We start from the raw sequence: 18,389 nt of genomic DNA on the forward strand, positions 1-18,389 counted from the left end.
CAAAAGATGGAATTTTGTGAAATTCTCTTTGTATTTTCCTTATATTGTTGTACGCATGTGACATCTAAGTTATTCATACACTGCAGTAGTCTTCTCATCCAGCGGGTACTGCACAAAAACTTCAAAAATTCATAACTTTTGAACGGATTGTCTGATTTTCCTCAAACTTTCAATGATGTGTTCTACTAGTATTGCTACATTCTCTCAATCCTTATGTTTATGAAGGTGAACTTGTCCTTTAAGGGTTGGTTTATATGGACGGTTTGCAGCTGATTGTAATGATACAGGTTTGAAGAGTCAAGCATGACATTTTATATCTTTACGGTTCGAATACACCTGTCATTTTTACATTCCACTGGCACTAGTGCTGTCAAAACAGGGGATCAAGATATCTTTCTGTTTCCACTGAAAATACTGCACGTACAGCTCTGGAGGAAGACGGCCACTGCTAAACAACTGGTGCCAATCTTCGTTGTCCCCATCTTCATCACGGGGTAACACATGTTCGGCATACAGACATTCTGGTTCTGATCCCCCGTTGACGGGAACCACAAAACTCACGAACAAACAATCCTGCTTAACACGACCGCAAAAGCTACCAGAGAATCTCTGAAAAAACCTGCCATCCATCCTACATGCAGAGTTATTATAATTTTTTTCTTCATTTTTTTTTTTTTGGTGGCTTTCTGACTTTTTAAGACTCAAACTTGAGGGGCTTGGAATGTGCCCCTGACTTTGATAGGGGGTCTAGGCTCTGAAATCTGACGAGGTAGGCTCGGGCCAGATGTATCTGGTTGGTTTATGGTCTGGACAGCACCAGAGGCCCCTGCAGGTTGCTATCAACACTGGGGACCAGACGGGGGTAACTCACCCGCCTTCTCACCAAGATAGCCTCTGATGCGAAGTTTTGTGTTTGGCCCAAAGATAGATGCTGTAAATCTTACAATAACTTTTTAGGTGACTAGGTTATGGGGACTATCTTAGATATGCACTAGATTTTATTAGGACCTATGGGCAAATTGCACAAAGTTTATGGGGTGAGGAAGAAAGAGGGAAAATTGATACAAACAATGGTAAAACAGACAAAGACTGCAAAGTATGGGGCAGAGATGAATGTATGATATTATAGAAAAAATTCTTAATTTCTATTGAGTGGGCATTGACCACAAAACTCAAAGATCTGCAACTGGAATCCCCACTGTGGACATAAGAAGGACTGAAGGGAAACAAAAGACTCAGAGAAGAAAAAAGTTCTCTCTCCTCCCCCCCCCCCCCCCCCATCCATCACCACTTGTGGATAATGTTTACAAACTTGATGCTTACATTTTGAATGAACTGGAGCATCAAATATGTCCTTGAGTGTCCTTGAGTGCAGTGCTTTTAAAGGTATTGTTTATCATTGGGAGCAGTGATTTTAAAAATGTTGGGAGTTTTCACATTTGATGCATATGTGTAGGTCAGTTGTATCACAAAAGATCCTACCACATTAAAAAAAAAAATTGCAATAAAGCCTAAAATATAAGGAGATATCACTATTTTTCTCGTTAAATCATAACTGTAGATGGTTTATTCTAGAAACAATTTTGTTATAACTATTGTTCACATTTTATATATCTAACAATACATAACATTGATTATACAGATCAACATTTCTACATTTCTTGTTTTCATCCCTGACTCACATTTTAGAACTATTTTGAAGCACTAAAGCTGGGTTTTTGTTTCATCTGCAAAAGGTAAATAATGCCTTTAAATTTGTTACCTGCTTCACATGAAACTTTCTCAAATGAGAAAAATGCTTTTGTTCTCATATGACCATGAGAAGTAATGTGCTGAATCAAAAACTATGACTGCACTTTTCAACATAAACACAACAGATTTGGAGCATCAATCACATTCTTTGAGCACATATTCTGCAAATGTATATGGAAATTTGTTTGACCATGGTTGGTAGAGATTATGATGAAAATAATAAACAAAATCAATGTGCCTGTGGGTGCGGTACGAAAAACTCAACATGGGAACTGTTTGTGTCATTTTGGCAGCTACGAATGTTTTGATATGGGAAAAATATTTTTCACTTGGTCAGCTAAAAGACATTTAGAATCTAACATTGTTAGACTGAAAATATCACAGAAAAGACTGCAAAACAGGAATTTCAGACAGCAAGATAAAAACAAAACTAGACTTTTGGAGGACACTGGAGAAATGCAAAAATGGCAAGGAATAGATTTAAATAAGACAGCAGAGAGACAATTTTGTCCTTGAGGTGGAAGCTGCATTGAGGACATGAGTTGATATTAGGAGGCAAATACCTTCAAAATCAGAAAAGGAGTAGACAAACATGACACAAAGGGAGAAAAATAGTTTTGAGAGATTTGACCTCAACAGCAAACCATCAAACGAGGACATGTCATTCAGAAATTCCTGACACACAAACACAAAAATGATACTTCAGAGGAGAAAGACATTAAACAATCTTCTTCTACCCCCCCCCCTTTTTTTTTGGATGAAGTATGGATACCTGTCTCATGAAGGGAAAGAAACCCATGGCCGGAAATGCCAAGCAATTTGTTAAGGAGTTGGTCTGGTAGGTATCCTACCAGGAGACTGGAGATGTTGGGATGGGGTTTGGTGAATGAATAAAAGGGATGGGGAAAGGGGGGGGGGGTGGAGATCATTTCACAACTCATGCTGTGTGGAGCTGTTCCACATGGTAGTTTAGGAATGTTATTCTGGATGTTTATGACCCATGAGCTATGTGACATTTTTTTTCTCTCTCTCCTCCAGGCTTAAACCAGGCACTCCTGCAACAAAACACACACCGTTCAGTCCTGGGACTAAAGGCACACATATCGAACACACAAGAGGGGATGGTGGGGGGGGGGGGGGGGGGTAGGGGAGAGGTTTCCATTGGCGCCAGTTCACTTCAGATCAACAATAATCTTTGCGTTTGTCATTAAGACAATGGGCCGCCAGAATATGTCCCATTGTACTCGAATCTGTCATTGGTAAGCAGTAGACTGTTGAGAGCTCAATCCATCAATCACGGGGCAAAACAAAGCACTCACCGGGAATGAGCGATACATAGCCACAGAGATATAGATATATTGGCCTACATTTTAGTGGGCTACCAATTTTTGCATTGTCACGCCATGCCACATGTTCGGTGGTCATAGCTGGTCATATAGCTGTTGTCTGTCTCTATCTCTACTGCTCAGCCTCCTGGTTCTTGAATAATTCAGCGATGCATCTGTATGCCAACATTTATATTCCACATTTATCTAGAATGTTTTAATAGGGGACCTACACCTCTCACATGAAATGTGCCCTAAATTAATATCAGTGCAAAGAGAAGGACTGCATTAAAATGACAAATCTAAAGAAGAAGAAAAACAACACTTGAACGCGTGACTGTGCATATCATGCCTGTTTATAAATCCACATTGTGAGACATTATATATACAGAGCACACAAACACAAACACACAAACATATAGAAAAGAAATATAGGCCTACATGACACAACTTATGATACAAACCTCAAAGTCGAGCTCGGAGCCCTTCTTCTCTCTGTCGATCACTTTCCCTGCAGTCGTGATTACACCTGCATAGAGAGAGAAAAAATAGATGAAACGGTCAATACTTAATCATTATTCCAAGAAAAGAAACAAACAAACCAACAAAAAGAACACTCCCACAGATTTGAAAAGAGATGTATCAATAAAGTAGAATTAATCCGAACATTCAGTCGAAAAGAGAAAACATTTCATTTCATTTCGAGACTATAAACTCACTCCATGTCAGCCCCATTACATTATGACTGTCGTGCAATGGTGACATTGGCCTTCCTTTTCTTCATGAATACCCAATGGCAGCTGATCGAACAGTTTCTCAAAATCTAGAGATGGCTGCCGGTCACAAAATCATCCACTAATGGAAAATTCTTTCAACAACAAAACCAAAATTTATATTCATAAACATAGATGCAAGAAATATTTCCCCAACCTGCTGTAAATACATTGTTATGCAATATTGTTATTAATGACAATGTCATTGTCATTTTATTATATTCTGTGCCTTACAATTATGGATCCTGATGAAGGTCTAGGGCTGGAATATAATTTCACATGGCTATATACACACATATCACTATATGACATCATAAGCAATCATTTTACCATTAATTACAATTACAAATGATACCATTAATGACATTTATCCTGAATAATGTGTGAATTTATCTTTCAAAATGTTTCTGCACAGAACAGGAAGGACAAGAAAAAGAAAAAGGAACAACAAGCAACAATAAGAAAGAAAAATATCAAGTATTCTTATTGATGTTATTGTAATTGTTGTTATTATTATTATCATTATTATTATTATCATTTTTATTATTATTATTATTATCATTTTTATTATTATTATTATCATTATTATTATTATCATTATTATTATTATCATTATTATTATTATTATTATCATTATTGTCGTCGTCGTCGTCATCATCATCATCACCATCAACATCACTATAAAAAGAAAACATGGTAGACCACTAGTCTATTTCTCCTGTTCGTGATATGATTTTCAATAACCACAAAAGTATGTGATATAATTCACAAAATATCATCAGTCATACAAGCATCTCATAAGAATCAGAATAAAAAGACAAGACCGAGCAGTAAATTAACGCCATAAATCAGAAGGAACTGTATGATACCGGAGTGACGAAACTGATGACATATCTGGGTGATGGATTGATGAGGTGGACAAATTTATTGGCAAGGTAACCAGTCCTTTAATATTTTCCTGCCAAATACACAGCCAATTGTGAGATCATGAGTAGCTAGAAAACCAAAAGAGCAAAGGGGAGAAGGGGGGGGGGGGGGGGGGGGTTGGGGGAGAATATGGATTTGGCAAGCGAAATGAATAGCTCTGAAAATCTTGCTTCAAGGCGAGACAGCTGCAACGAGAAGCCAGGAAAGGGGGAATACAAAATCCAACTTTTTATGAGTGAATTCATCAACAAGGACTGACCAACAAGCATGGAAGAAAGAGGAATAAAAGAAACAAAATAACAAAAACACAAAAACAAGAACCAAATCCGCCCCCCCCCCCCATTCTTTCTGTCCACTCTGATATATCTACGAGAAATCCTAATAACATGTGGGGTTGAGAATTTGAAACACAGCAAATCAGAGCTGGTAAACGTGACAGCACTGAGAGGAATCAATTGCATGCATCTGATCCTCCTGTACCACTGGAGAAAGGATTTCATTTTATAATGCCAATTTTTTGTCTCAACTCAAGAAGAGATGCAGTTGAACGCTGATTCTCTTGCACATGCGCATGATAATGTCAAAGACAATTAGTCAACTGACACAATATTGTTCTTTGACATGTAATATCACAACTTTCACTCAAAACACAAACATACATATTCAAATGCAAACGGATGCATAAATATAATACAACTCCAGATATTCTACACTCCTTTTAGCCTATTACTTGAATTCAGTTTAGCATTGCTTGAGATGGTGTTACAGCAAAAATCAAAAGACTTACATTAGATTTAAAAGTAAGAAGTCCTCCTTTGGGAAGAAGGGGTCTTGAATACAATGTGAATTATCAGATTCCTTGATAGAATCTCCCAAGACGTAGATATATCATAGGCCTACATAAGATTCCTTATCGTTTAACTAGCAATAAACAATTATTTCCATCATGAGGGCAACTGGAAAATCAACTTTGCTATTGAAGGGAAAACAAGATGTTTTTTATTAAATGATATGGAATAAATATCATAAAAGCTGGAGTGTTCTATTCAAAATTTAGCATTAAAGAATGGCTGGACACAAAGTAATCTATTCATTAGTAATTTAGATAAATAAAACAATGCTTGAAATTTCTATGTGGCTATGAAATCTGCTTGTACGGCTGGGTAGACATAATACATGATGATGTGGGCATATTTCATGGGATCACTTTGGAATTTCATATCTGTGTGCACACATATGACTCATCTGGTATACTGGAATGCATCTGTGTCCAATCCGTGTTGAATAAACGGTACATGCAAATATGGCTTTATTTGCCAAGCCATTATTCTCCAGGAAATATGACTTTGCAACCCTTTTAAGTGGGTCACTTGCTGGCATTTGACATCCCAATACAGACAGAATGTACCATCAGTGTTGGACTGACCCCGACCCTTGCTAATATCAGTTTATATGATTGAATTCACACCTCAACACACCCAAGAAAATAATATCTTATGCTTAAAAATCCTGTCCATATGTATCAGATATCTCAGCCAGGTCTGTTTTTCAGATTGGCAGTAATACGCCAAGCATGCAGCAGTTAAGCCAAACGCTACTCGACACGACTTGCCGACAATCTTCTTTCTGGTCACGGTGACGGACAACATCCGCTGCCCCCGGAGTGGTGAGAGGCGGGGGCAGGTAAATGAAAACATTATTCATAATTCAACAGATATTTGATCAATCAGGGATCTGCTCTCCTACTTCATTGCAAACAAGAGCAAAGGGAAATGGATTGGGGAGGGGGGGGGGCAGGGAGTGGGGTCAGAACTATTCTGCAGATGTGGCAATGAAGCACTAATCATCGTGACACTAGTTTTTTTTTCTCCTCTGTTTTAGTATTTCCTCTCTTCTTAACCTTGCCAAGAATTCAAACAGGAGCTTGAACAGAACAGCACAAAAGAATATGAATATGCGTAAAGATACAATAAAAATATACTAAATGAGATTATATATATACATATATATATATATATATATATACACATATATATACATATATATATACATATATATATATATATATATATATATATATATATATATATATATATATATATATATCTTTGTATATTCAATCTTAAATCTTCACGGGGGGGGGGGAGCATGCAAGTTTAATGTCAGTGTGGTTTAACTCCATTAAGTTTGTTTAGTTTGCTAGGCATTAATCTCCCAATAAACAAGTTAGTATACAAAAGATCATACTTTCAAGGCATTGACCTTTTCCAAATGGCTCCTGTCCATGGATGACGGCATGCCAGGCTAATCAGCTTTTCGAGATTAAAGTTTTGAAGGAAAAAAAAAAGATTTGTGGTAGGTCATCAGCACATGACAGCTTTTGTCAAATTTTCAGGCACGCCTGTGAATTCTTGCCACGGCCAAGTTCAACTCTAACTGAACATTGTGTGTGTTATGAAGATGCAATCCCTTCCACTTTATATCATTTATGGCAAAATTATATTCATTATATGACAATTTGCATTGCATGGATTATGAGGATGGCATCTATAGATTCCTTATACTGTAGGTTTGCTTATTTCTACATGTTGCAGTTTTCAAATCACTAGGAAAGTAAACTAGGATTACATCTGCAATCAGAGGGTCTTGTTTAATAAGAATACATGCCTGAGTCCAGTCTTTCCTTAATCTTTCTTTTTCCCCCTCCTTTCCTGTCAAAGGCGGCTTGTGAACACGACAGAAAAATGTGTGAACGAAGGAAAGAGACTGGCTGTAGCGATTACGAGAGAGTCAGGGGGGACGGGACGGCCGTGCCCTGATCGATCTACAAGCTGGAGAAGGGATGTTTTTCATACCTTGGCCTTGTTCACTCCTATGCACCTACTCAGCCCCTGGGAGCCGAGTTGCCTTCTGATAAGATTTTTCCCACTTAAAGTCAAGACTTCACTTTTAGTACATTACTGTTAATGAGTGTTATAACATTTTCAGGCTGCTCATCCTCTCTTTGGTAGATATTAAGACTGCTTGATGGCAGGGGGGAAAGTAAAATCCAAGCAAACCTAACTCACTTGCAATTTTTGCACCTGCTCAACCAACAAATATGATTGCATAACTACAAACAGCCATCTTTGACAAAATATGCATATGAATATCAATGAAGCAGTCTGCATATATCAAAGACATGCTTCTGGAGTTCACTCACAATTTTGTATCATTGCACTTCCCCTTTTGAGGAATACCCATCAACACACACATAAACAATATCAATCTTTGGCCTATTTAGTCCAATAGGCCTACTTATGAAAATCACTCATCATCTGCAAGCATGGTACAGCATGCAGCCCTCCACAAACTAGCCTCTTTCTATGTTCACTATTTCATAGTCTAGCTCACGCACGATTTCCCTTTAAGTTCTTTATGCTCCTTAAAGCTATAATTTCCGGGTAGAAATCCCATGCTCCAGTCTGACATCTGATTAACGCTGGAAAGTGGTTCAGAGATCACCTTGAAACTTGTTCTGGTAAGTGGTGCAGCCATCAGGGGCTCAAGGGACAAAACACAGGTTTTGATCTGTGTGAGGTGAGGAGATAATATATCAAGGAGAGAGCGTTGAAGTTCGGGAGTTGATCCGTGCCGGAAGGATAGCTGGTATCAACGAGAGCCTTTTGCAAGTAAAGCCAATCCAGGGCCCTAAACTCAGGAGGACTTTGACGGTGGGAGCAATGAGGCGGGCAGATTAGGTGGAGAGCATGTTATTGCCCACGAATATTTTCTCAAGTAAAGGAAAGAAAACATGCTCCTCCAAACATTATCATTTCACAGGCTCAAATTGACATCAACAGGGCTGACTTTTTTCATTATTTTTTTTTCATTGGTAGGTTGTCCTATTTTCCACAGAAATCTACGCCAAATGTTCCCTGAAATTTTTCTTTCAAGTAAGAAGGCGAGACACAATGAAACTTGAAAAGCTGTGACCTGGCTTGGGACACATGAGCAAGCAAATGAGAAATACGATGAAAAGAAAGGGGGAAAAAAGTCAAGGCAAACACATCTAAATGGGAGAAGTCTGTATTTTGCAACGCTTCACTCCGCTTGGCTTGAGCGGACTTCCAGATTTCCCCTTTACAACAGAGCCACAATTCCATTGGCTCCAATCAGTGCATACATTGGACCTACTAACAGGTGTCAGACAACTTCAGAGGTTGATTACTATTGCACACCCCTTAAATTTTGCCTCCCAAGGCAAGGGACGGCTTCACCAAGGAAGTAGACATGTGCGCAACAGCTCGTCTATTAGAAAGAGGCATGTTTTTTGTGATACATAGGATGCAGAGGATTTTCAGACTGGGAAAAAAAATCTCTCATGTATACATCCAATGTTCCTGACATGACTTTGTAATCAGGTTTAATAGTTTAATTTAGAGCGTTTAAACACCAAAACGAACCACCTCTCTGACTGCTGAATGCATAGGCATACAACATTTGGTAGTCTCACCTCCCTGGTACAACTACAATGGCTGTATGACAACTCCATGGCTTGCCTAGCACAGATGCAACCTTCAATCTTACTCTTGACTGACAAAAAAAACAACAACAACTAGATTAAGAATGCGTGGGCATTTTGAATACGTTCTCATACAAGTTCTTCTTATACAAATCCTGAAACCTGTAATAGAAACAAGACGCCTTCGTAGGATTCTGCTCTCTGCCTGTAGACCGAAGCATCGTCCCTGCAGAAATTCCCAAACGTTAAGTACATAAATACTATACATGTCAGTGCCATCTACTACAATACAATATCCTTCATACACACTGCTTTTTAAAAAGAATGGACTCTAAATTATCATGGTAAACCTCTAACCTTTCATTGCTGAATGACCTCAGTCTTTCTTTTTTTTTTTCTTGAATTAAAAATTACCACAGAATGACCATGCACTGCAAGCATCTCTGAAGGTTAAAAACTCTGTGAAGCCTACTGGTAATTTCCTCTGGAGGGAAACACATTTTTTGTGCCAACATAATCATCCTTGTATACTGAGGTCAGATCAGATGTTGAGCGTAAAAGGCTGTGGTTTCAAAATAATTTCTTTCCCATAACCTTTCTTGCAATTATCTTTTGATAGTTTGACTTACAGTGTACCTAAAAAGACAGTGAAAAAAGGGAGGCTGACAGTGTATTTGAATAACCCATTGAGGACGAGTCCTGAGTATACTCGGGCTGGATGTGTTGTAGCAAAATCAGTCCGCCCTCAATGGGTTAAAAGACACAGGCTATAAGTACAACTCTACTCAACTACTATCATCCCAAACACTGGCTTCATCTGTACCTTATTCCAAACAGCTTTCTGCTCAAACCTTCAACAGAAGACATCATTTTGTGGGAGGGCTGTTTACACAATGAATGAATGAGTCACTTGTGAAAAACTCTGTAGACTCCAAATCTGAAAATCTCTTCCTAATTCTGTTCAAAGCATAACATCTCCTCATCACTTGCTTTGGTTGGCAGAAGAAAAATAGAAATGGATTAACAAGATCCAATCTCCCATTTTCTAATCAGTTCCTTTTTAGAGTACATACTTTGTATGACTTCCTACACAGACAGGATGGATTTTTTAGTTGTGCTGGCTCCCCAGCTTCAAGATTATACTTTTATTTCCCTCTCCTCCTCTTGAAAAAGAAAAAGAAAAAGAAGAGATTACCAGATTTAAGAAGGAAGTCTGGACCCACCAACCTCCAAAACAAAATTTCACTAATCTGCTTGTTTACAAGAGGAAAACTTGTTGTGGGCGGGAAGGTTTCAAGAAACAAGTTAATCTCATGTGACCACCTTGTTTTCCAGCTTTCAAACACCTGCATGACTTCTACGTAGTTATCGGCAGTAATAGATTGGAATCTAGACTGGGTTACCCATTTGATTACAGAACGGAAAAACAAGTAATTCTCTAGTTTGTCGATGTGAAACGTGATACGCACAAAATGTATTGGTTCAGAAGCATTTTGTATACAAATGTCTGGAAGACATCCCACCTATCATTAAAGATCTCTGATGTAACTCTGAAAAACCCCCAAAACTGCTTCCTTAATTTATCATCCCATTATACACAGTGTCATGCTGATGGCTATTGGCCTTCAATATAATAATGCCATGGTAGTTTTGTTTCCATGGCAAGTAATGAATGTGGCAGTACTACTTTTTCTTTCTTCTTCTTCTTCTGTTGCAAAGGGATGCTATGTATAGAGGCCACAGATGCCTCATCATTCATTTCTTGTTTGTTTCTTGTCAAATGAATGAATAAATGAATGAATGATAGCTGCCTATCCATTTACACTTCTTCAAACGCCTGGCAGATCACACAGAACTTGCTACTGAAAAGAATGCAAAGCATAGCAGTGTATCCTTGTCACACCCACAGGCTAGATGACCCTATGCAGCAGCAATGGCATTTTGAGGGCCATGGTTCTGGGAAACTTAATAGACACATTCACACACAATGGTTTTTGCATCATAATGCAAAGATCTATTCTGTTTGCAACCATTCACACATGCTGTCCAGGACAAATTATCGCAAAAACAAGTGACCAGAATTTGTCCCAGGTCATCTGAGCGTGCGTGCAGACCAACTGTGGCCAGTTACATTTTGGGATTTGAAAATGTAAAAAAAAAACCCAATAGAGTCTCCGCGTGCCAATCACAAACATCGCAAAATAAAGCAAATTGTTGCAATATTTAAAAGAAGAATCAAGCAGGACTGATTTTTGCTTTGTGACAGGGATTGCTGTAGTTGACAATTTTTGTGTGTGTGTCCAGACACACAAATAGCATTAACAGTATTAACATTGTATTGAAAATAAAAATGATTTTCTAAAAATGTTAATTTTCAGTGCATGTGAATGCAGCTAATAATTGCAACAGTTCCTTCATACTTCATACGATGCACACTATCACTGTGCATATTGCATGGGCCCATATATTTATTGTCTACGACAAATATAACAGGGTTCTCCTCTTCTGCTAGCATTGCATAAGAGATGCTACAGTAGCTAGATTTCTTGTAACATTTTCTTCATATTTTTTTTTTTTCTGGTGAACATTGCAGAGAGTGAGAAAATCAAATAAGACATGGCAGCCTTCAGTCAGGCACTAATTGATTCCATTAAGAAGTGATGGCCCATCTAAGATGCCCCCCCCCCCCCCCCTCTATGGATTAGTCAGATTAGGTGCAGAGGGTAGCACTACATGTGCATTATGCTAGAGGTACAGTGTACTCCTGGCAGGCAATCTTCTTCCCGCTAATCAGCCTCAGCAAATATGAATTGTCCCCTCATGGAAAAACACTCCTGTACGGACTGAAAATCCAAGAGTGAGGTTAAGCTGAGTGGTTTAAAAGACATCTTACCCCCCCCCCCCTCTCCCCCCCCCCCCCCCAAAAAAAAAAAAAATGGATAAATCAGCAAATCATGCAGGGACTCGAGGACAGCTTCTCACAACATTACGAACAATGAAATCATGTTTTCTTCAAAATCTTGAGACAGTGATTCTATTGCGATACATTCCTTCTCTAGAGGGCAGCCTTACATGTCTTCCCTATTAAGAAAAAGGAAGGGGCGGAGGGGAGGAAGGGCAGATGAGTGAAAACTTTTGGGGGCTTAGCATGCCTCCTCATTCGCTGTGGTTTACCACACTAGGTGCTTTCACATTGGATTAGTGGTATCTCCACATCCTACTCCATTCTAGATACTTCCTCAATTTACATTTTCTGTTTCTTTGTTGGTTTAAAGGGATCGTATAGTTTTGGTTGAGACCAAATTTCAGGTTTCTAACATTTTTTGGGTGGGATAATGAGAAACTTCTTCTAAATGTGAAAGAGCATGTAATTCTATGAGGAATTCAACGTTTATTTGATGAAAATTGGTTTTGAAATGGCGGAGATATCCAAGAAAGAGCGATTCTGATAAGTGTGGGACCCACACTTTATTACGGTTGCTTTGATTTACTTTGTTTTTGGATGTTTCAGTCATTCCAAACCCGATTTTCATCGAATAAACTTTGAATTCCTCTTAAAATGGTATGCTCTGTACTATATCATAAGTGTTTTCTTTTTATCTCACAAAAAGTTAAAAGCCCAATTCTCATCTCACCAATACTGTACCATCCCTTTAACATATGTGGTGATGTGGTGACATCATGTTAAGAGGTTACTTGGGTGTCACTGCATTGTAGTGGCCACGATTGTGAAATGGCAAGAAATTGGGGGGCATTTGACGAGCTGCATCTAACAATGGAACTACATGTTTTGCCTGCCTGAAAAAGGCCTACTGTCCAGAGAAATCTTGCCAGTATCAATCACTAAAAATAGAATTGACAAAAGAATTTATAGCACGTAGTAAATTGATCGATAAAAATATGCAAGGTATAATTACATATACGTATCATGAAATGCTCAGCACTGGCATTTAGAAATGGAATTGTAGAGAAACAATAGGGTTTGGTCCTAAATTTGGGTGGATTCATGCCACCTACAACCAATGCTAGAAGTAAGCTTAAAACTGGCCAAATTTATGCAGAGCATTGTTAGATACAAATATCTATGCCAATTCAACTGACTGACAGGCACGCCTATTTGCAGTCAACATGATTGAGAAATCAGAGAATATAATACCATCTTATTATGAGAAATCCACATAACGGCTTACTTGCCGAATCACTCAACAACACTACAGTTCATTTCTGTGAATTTTCTCTTCTTTTCTATACTTCCAATTCTGCAAACTAAACATAATGCACAAACAAACACGTGCACACGTGGCGTTGCACTTGAAAAACACACTTCAAGGTTTGCAACACACAAACGTAACCCAGAACATACTTAATTCTCCATGAAACTTCCCGTCTCCCGTTTGCAGCTAAGTGCCATGTATTTTCATCTCTGCAAAAATATCATCCAACTCACATTGCAGAATTCAATAAAAATTGATTCTGCAGGCGGCAATCTCCTTTGCGATGTGGTTAATGCAAATGTTTTCTGCAAGGCCTGCAGAAATGGAGCAAAAAAACTAAAAAAACAAAAATAATGTTTCCCCTCCATGTCTACTTTGCATCCATAGATGAAAGTTGTGAATCGGCAAGATTTAACCCTTATAGGGCTGCTGCTATCACAGAGTATCATGGATACTTTGACAATACACATAGGCATGTAGGTTGATGATGATTACTGCTCACTTACAGGCAGGGATTCACGAGAAGGTACGATGCTGACTGTTTTGCAAGGTACACAGTTGAATCTATTTTTGCACATTTGGCGAGTCTCATGTTCTTCATGAATTTTACAAAATGCAAAAAATATCAACTCTGATTCTGACACGAATGGGACATTAGGCGGTACTCCACAAGCGCAAATTTAACCACTTGCGAAAGTGTCAGGAAGTCCTGATTGCTGAATATAAGATGTATACAGTATTTGTTTGTTTCTTTGTTTACTTGTTTAGTGGAGGTGGGGGGGGGGGCCGTGGATCAGGGTAGGGTGCATTGAGGGAGACAAGAAAGGTTTCCATCAGGTTATTGACCCGTCAGATGACGAATGAAGGCGGTAAAATACATCCAACAGCTAGGCAGGTGCAGTGATATAAACATGCATTGGTAAAAAGGCAGTGGGGTAAAGGAGTAATACCAGAACTGGAAAACAGGGTCATGCTTTGATGATGATAACAAGACAACAACAGATTAAGGGGACCGAAAGAATGGGACAGCAGGAGAATACATGACAGCATCAATGGATTTGAGAGGGGATTTGGAAATCCAGCCTTTTCAGCCATCTGAGGATATGGACACATGTTCTTAGAGGGATTTATTCCCAAAAGCAGAGGGAAAATGAAAAGCCCAGACAAGACAGTGAAAGGATTCGTGAAGTTAAGTATTTTAGCGATTCTCTCTCTCCCTCCCGAGAAGCATCGACAAAAGGTAACCACAGGCATTCAAACTCACACGTCATGGGGAGGAGAAGTAGAGTGTGAATACGGTGTGCTGCCCTCGTTGTTACGCGATATGTACGATGAGGCAATAAACAAGAAGATTTGGGGACGGTATTGATTCAGCCACAACTAGTGCCTTTCAGCTCCGGTCATCCTATGGTGTTACACTCTACTGCAGACCACATGAAGAGGATGAAGGGGAGGTAGTCTACTACAACTAGACCCTTGGCTTCACTTCTATGACTTCTAATCCATTTCCAACCACTGTCCAACACATATAGCAATACATTCTGGTTCTTGTTGAGCTTTCAAGGAGAAAACTTGCGACTACAGGATGAATATGACGCCATCAACTGTGGATTTGCATACAAAAAATAGAAGAAAGAACTCCTTTGCAAGTACCTTGAATCATATTGTGGTCTCATAACCTCATTAACAAGGACACAGGGCAAATGGTTTGAGACCATTTTATTTCCCGGCAGACTGCAGTGAAGACTAAAACACTGCCAATGCATGTCAAGCATGCTGAGAGATACAGAATAGCACAATCAGGGAGCTTCTTCCGAATCGTGTCTTCCTCACTGTCTTTCTTTCTTTTATTATTCCTTTTTTTTTTTGGTGTGTGTGTAACACGAGGCAACACATGCGCCCCAGTTTCTCTTCTTCGGCCAATTATCGACCAAATTCCGATTTTTTTTTTGTGGGCGACCCCCCTTCTCCTTCAAGTAGATTTGGATAATGAGTCTCGGGAGCAAGCTTTTCTCTTCTCATCTCCGTAATAAGCTTACATATGTGCAGACCGACCAGACAACCTGAACCCATAGAACAGTATAATCCTGCCTGATGAAAACCAATATCAAAAGAGGGAAGGTGGGGGGGGGGGGGGAGATGGGGTCATGGGGGAGGGGGGCTGTGGGGAGACTGAAGAGAAAAAAAAAAATGCATAAATGACCAGATTATGAATCCTTCTAATTCATGTACGGGAGTGGTATGCCAGTCTTTGCATTCGTAGGGATTGTCAAGAGTTTAATCCAAAGCTTGTCAAGGGTTTCGGTTCTTTCTGGGCCAGTCGTAAACAGCACTTGTTGAAAGAGTTCAACAAGGTAAAGGAACATGTTTGGGCACACGTTCAAATGAAATTTGGACTGTGGGTGTAGGTGTCCATAGGAGTGATCAAAAACTAAATCTCATAATGACACAGAGACTCCAACTCTCCCGTTTTTGACGGGAGATCTTCCGCCGAAAACCCAATTTTGCAAAATCTCCCGTTCTCCCGTGTGAGATTTAATTTCTCCCGCCCTGGCTCAATGTCTCCCGTTGGAAAGGATTTCTTACTTATTGCTATCGTATGTTGCAAAAATAAGCCTTAGATAGCACCAGAGAGCATCTGTAACCCTAGGAACTTCGCACTTCGCACACATAAACTTGGAGTCTCCCGTTTGCTAGGGGTTTCAGGCGGGAGAATCTCCCGATCAGAAGGTGCTTCGGGTTGGAGTCTCTGATGACATGGAGAAAGAGGGGAGGGGGGTCAAAACACAGTTTGCACTGAAAGAGAAGTACCAATGCAAATGTTTTTCGAGCAATACATCTTATGTCCAGTCACCACGCATGTTCTATTTCCCTACTTCTTGCAGTACGTCGCATCCGTCCGTCCCCCGGAAAAATACACAACAATGTTTGCTATACCGGGACCTCCTACTATGCCCCATGCATTGTTTAATTTCCTTTCAGGGCCAATGGAACTGAGAAAACACAAAACATTTTCAGCTGATAGGACCTTTCTCATCTACCATGAATCTCGCCCTCACAGATGTATTTTGCTCTGCTTTTATTTTCTTTTTCTTCTAATCCCCTCGATATAGATCGCAGTCCCACTGGCATCAGGACACCTTTCAGGGACGCAAGGTCACATCGCACCCTGCTATCCTACGGTGGTTTGACGATTTTGCCTTTCGCCACGAGAATGATCAATACAGCTCTTTCTTCTCCCAACACATTCACACCGGCTATGAAAAATCATTACTGGTGAGAAAGGCACAAGCCTTTGTTTCTCCGTTGCAGTGCTGTGCCTATATATTCATACATCCGAAATAGGTGTAGCAGCCTACAAAATGAAAAAGGCACTGATATTGCGCCGCACAAGTGCATCTGTTCCTTGCCACTAACATTTTGTTTTTCTGTATTTTTTTCTCATTCTCCTTTTTTTCTGCATTGCTATACACTCAAAAATCAAATATTCAAGACCTGAAATAAAACTATTCTTTTCACAATATACAGCCTTTCAATGAAATGATCAAACTAAAAGTAAACGCACATTGAATTTGGGCTGAAAAACAATGAGTTTGTCCTTTATTGACGGTGTTCTCTGCCATTGACAAAAGCATAAATTGCCAGTCTTTTCAACCTTCAAATTGCGTTGCAACTGATTGACAAATTGCCCTTCATCAACATATTAAAATCAGCACCAATTATTCAATGCTAGGGGTAATGTTTACACTAAAAACAACTCGACAGGGCAAATCGCCAATTTGAATATAAATTGTGTGAATTACATGTCATTTGATTTACAGGAGGGGAGGGCTGATTTCTTTTTTTTTAATCACCTAAGTTTACAAAAAGAAAAAGAAGGAAAGGTATGTACTCTTGTATAACAAATATTTCCAATCAAGAATCTCCTTGGGATGCTTTCATGATATCAAGCTTATGCAGTGCTGTACCAGCAAAGAAACAAGTGAACAGATCACAGCAAAGGCAAAATTATTTAAGCCCATACTATGCTCTACAAACTATCACGATGAATATAAAACAGCACACACAAGGAAACAACAGCAAAAGTAGATAGACTAATATCATGATGGATGAAGGTAGATCATCACATAGAAAGCCAAGAGATGCAAGATTAAAGGGATGTTATAGCTTTAGTTGAGATGGGGATTCAGATTCTAACTCCTTGCAAGATAATTAGAAACCTCTTATGAAATATTAAAGAGCATACAATGCTAAGAGGAATTCACAGTTTATTTGATGAAAATCAGTTTTGAAATGGCTGAGATATCCAAAAAACAAAGTAAAACAAAGAGGTCCTCAAGGTGGGACCCACCTTTAATTAGGGCCTTTTTGTTTTTGGATATCTCAGCAATTTCAAACCCAATTTTTATCCACAAAAAAAAACACCTTTGAATTTCTCTTAGAATTGTATGCCCTTTCATATTTCCTAAGAAGTTTCTCATTAACTCACAAAAAAGTAGGAAACCTGAAGCCCGATCTCAACCAAAACCCAACCATCCCTTTAACATAAGAGTACGATAACAGTGGATTAAAAAAAAAAGAGTTACCAAGAAAAAAAAAGCATGAGGACAGAAGGAGAGATCTAAAGAGATATATAGGACAGATAAGCAGAGAACAAAATGGAACAATGAAGAATATGGGAAAAAATGCAAATGGAAACGACAGCCATTCTTGATACTGCCCTGTCTCTACATTTGAGTAACCTTGCTCAATAGAAACTTCCTGTCCTATTCAGGGGTACTGAATGAGTTTGGTTGCACTGACTACCGTGAATTGCACGTAGAGCGTTTTGCAGACAGATTTTGGGATCTACTCCTGATTTCTCCCTCCCCCCCCCCCCCCACCACATAAATGA

General features: G+C 39.1%; 1 protein-coding gene across 1 annotated transcript in view; it reads right to left on the bottom strand.

Annotated features, from left to right (window-relative positions):
• Positions 1-18,389, bottom strand: part of LOC139742205 (protocadherin Fat 1-like) — a 151,661-nt gene that overhangs the window by 59,604 nt on the left and 73,668 nt on the right. The window contains exon 4 of the mRNA XM_071652817.1: positions 3,542-3,606. Within this exon, the coding sequence (XP_071508918.1) occupies positions 3,542-3,606 (65 nt within the window). The remainder of the gene's footprint in view (positions 1-3,541; positions 3,607-18,389) is intronic.

This window comes from Diadema antillarum, unplaced genomic scaffold (genome assembly GCF_040938485.1).
Source record: "Diadema antillarum isolate AM-2024a unplaced genomic scaffold, OU_Dant_1.0 scf00000003, whole genome shotgun sequence".
In the NCBI taxonomy this organism is placed as follows: Eukaryota; Metazoa; Echinodermata; class Echinoidea; order Diadematoida; family Diadematidae; genus Diadema; species Diadema antillarum.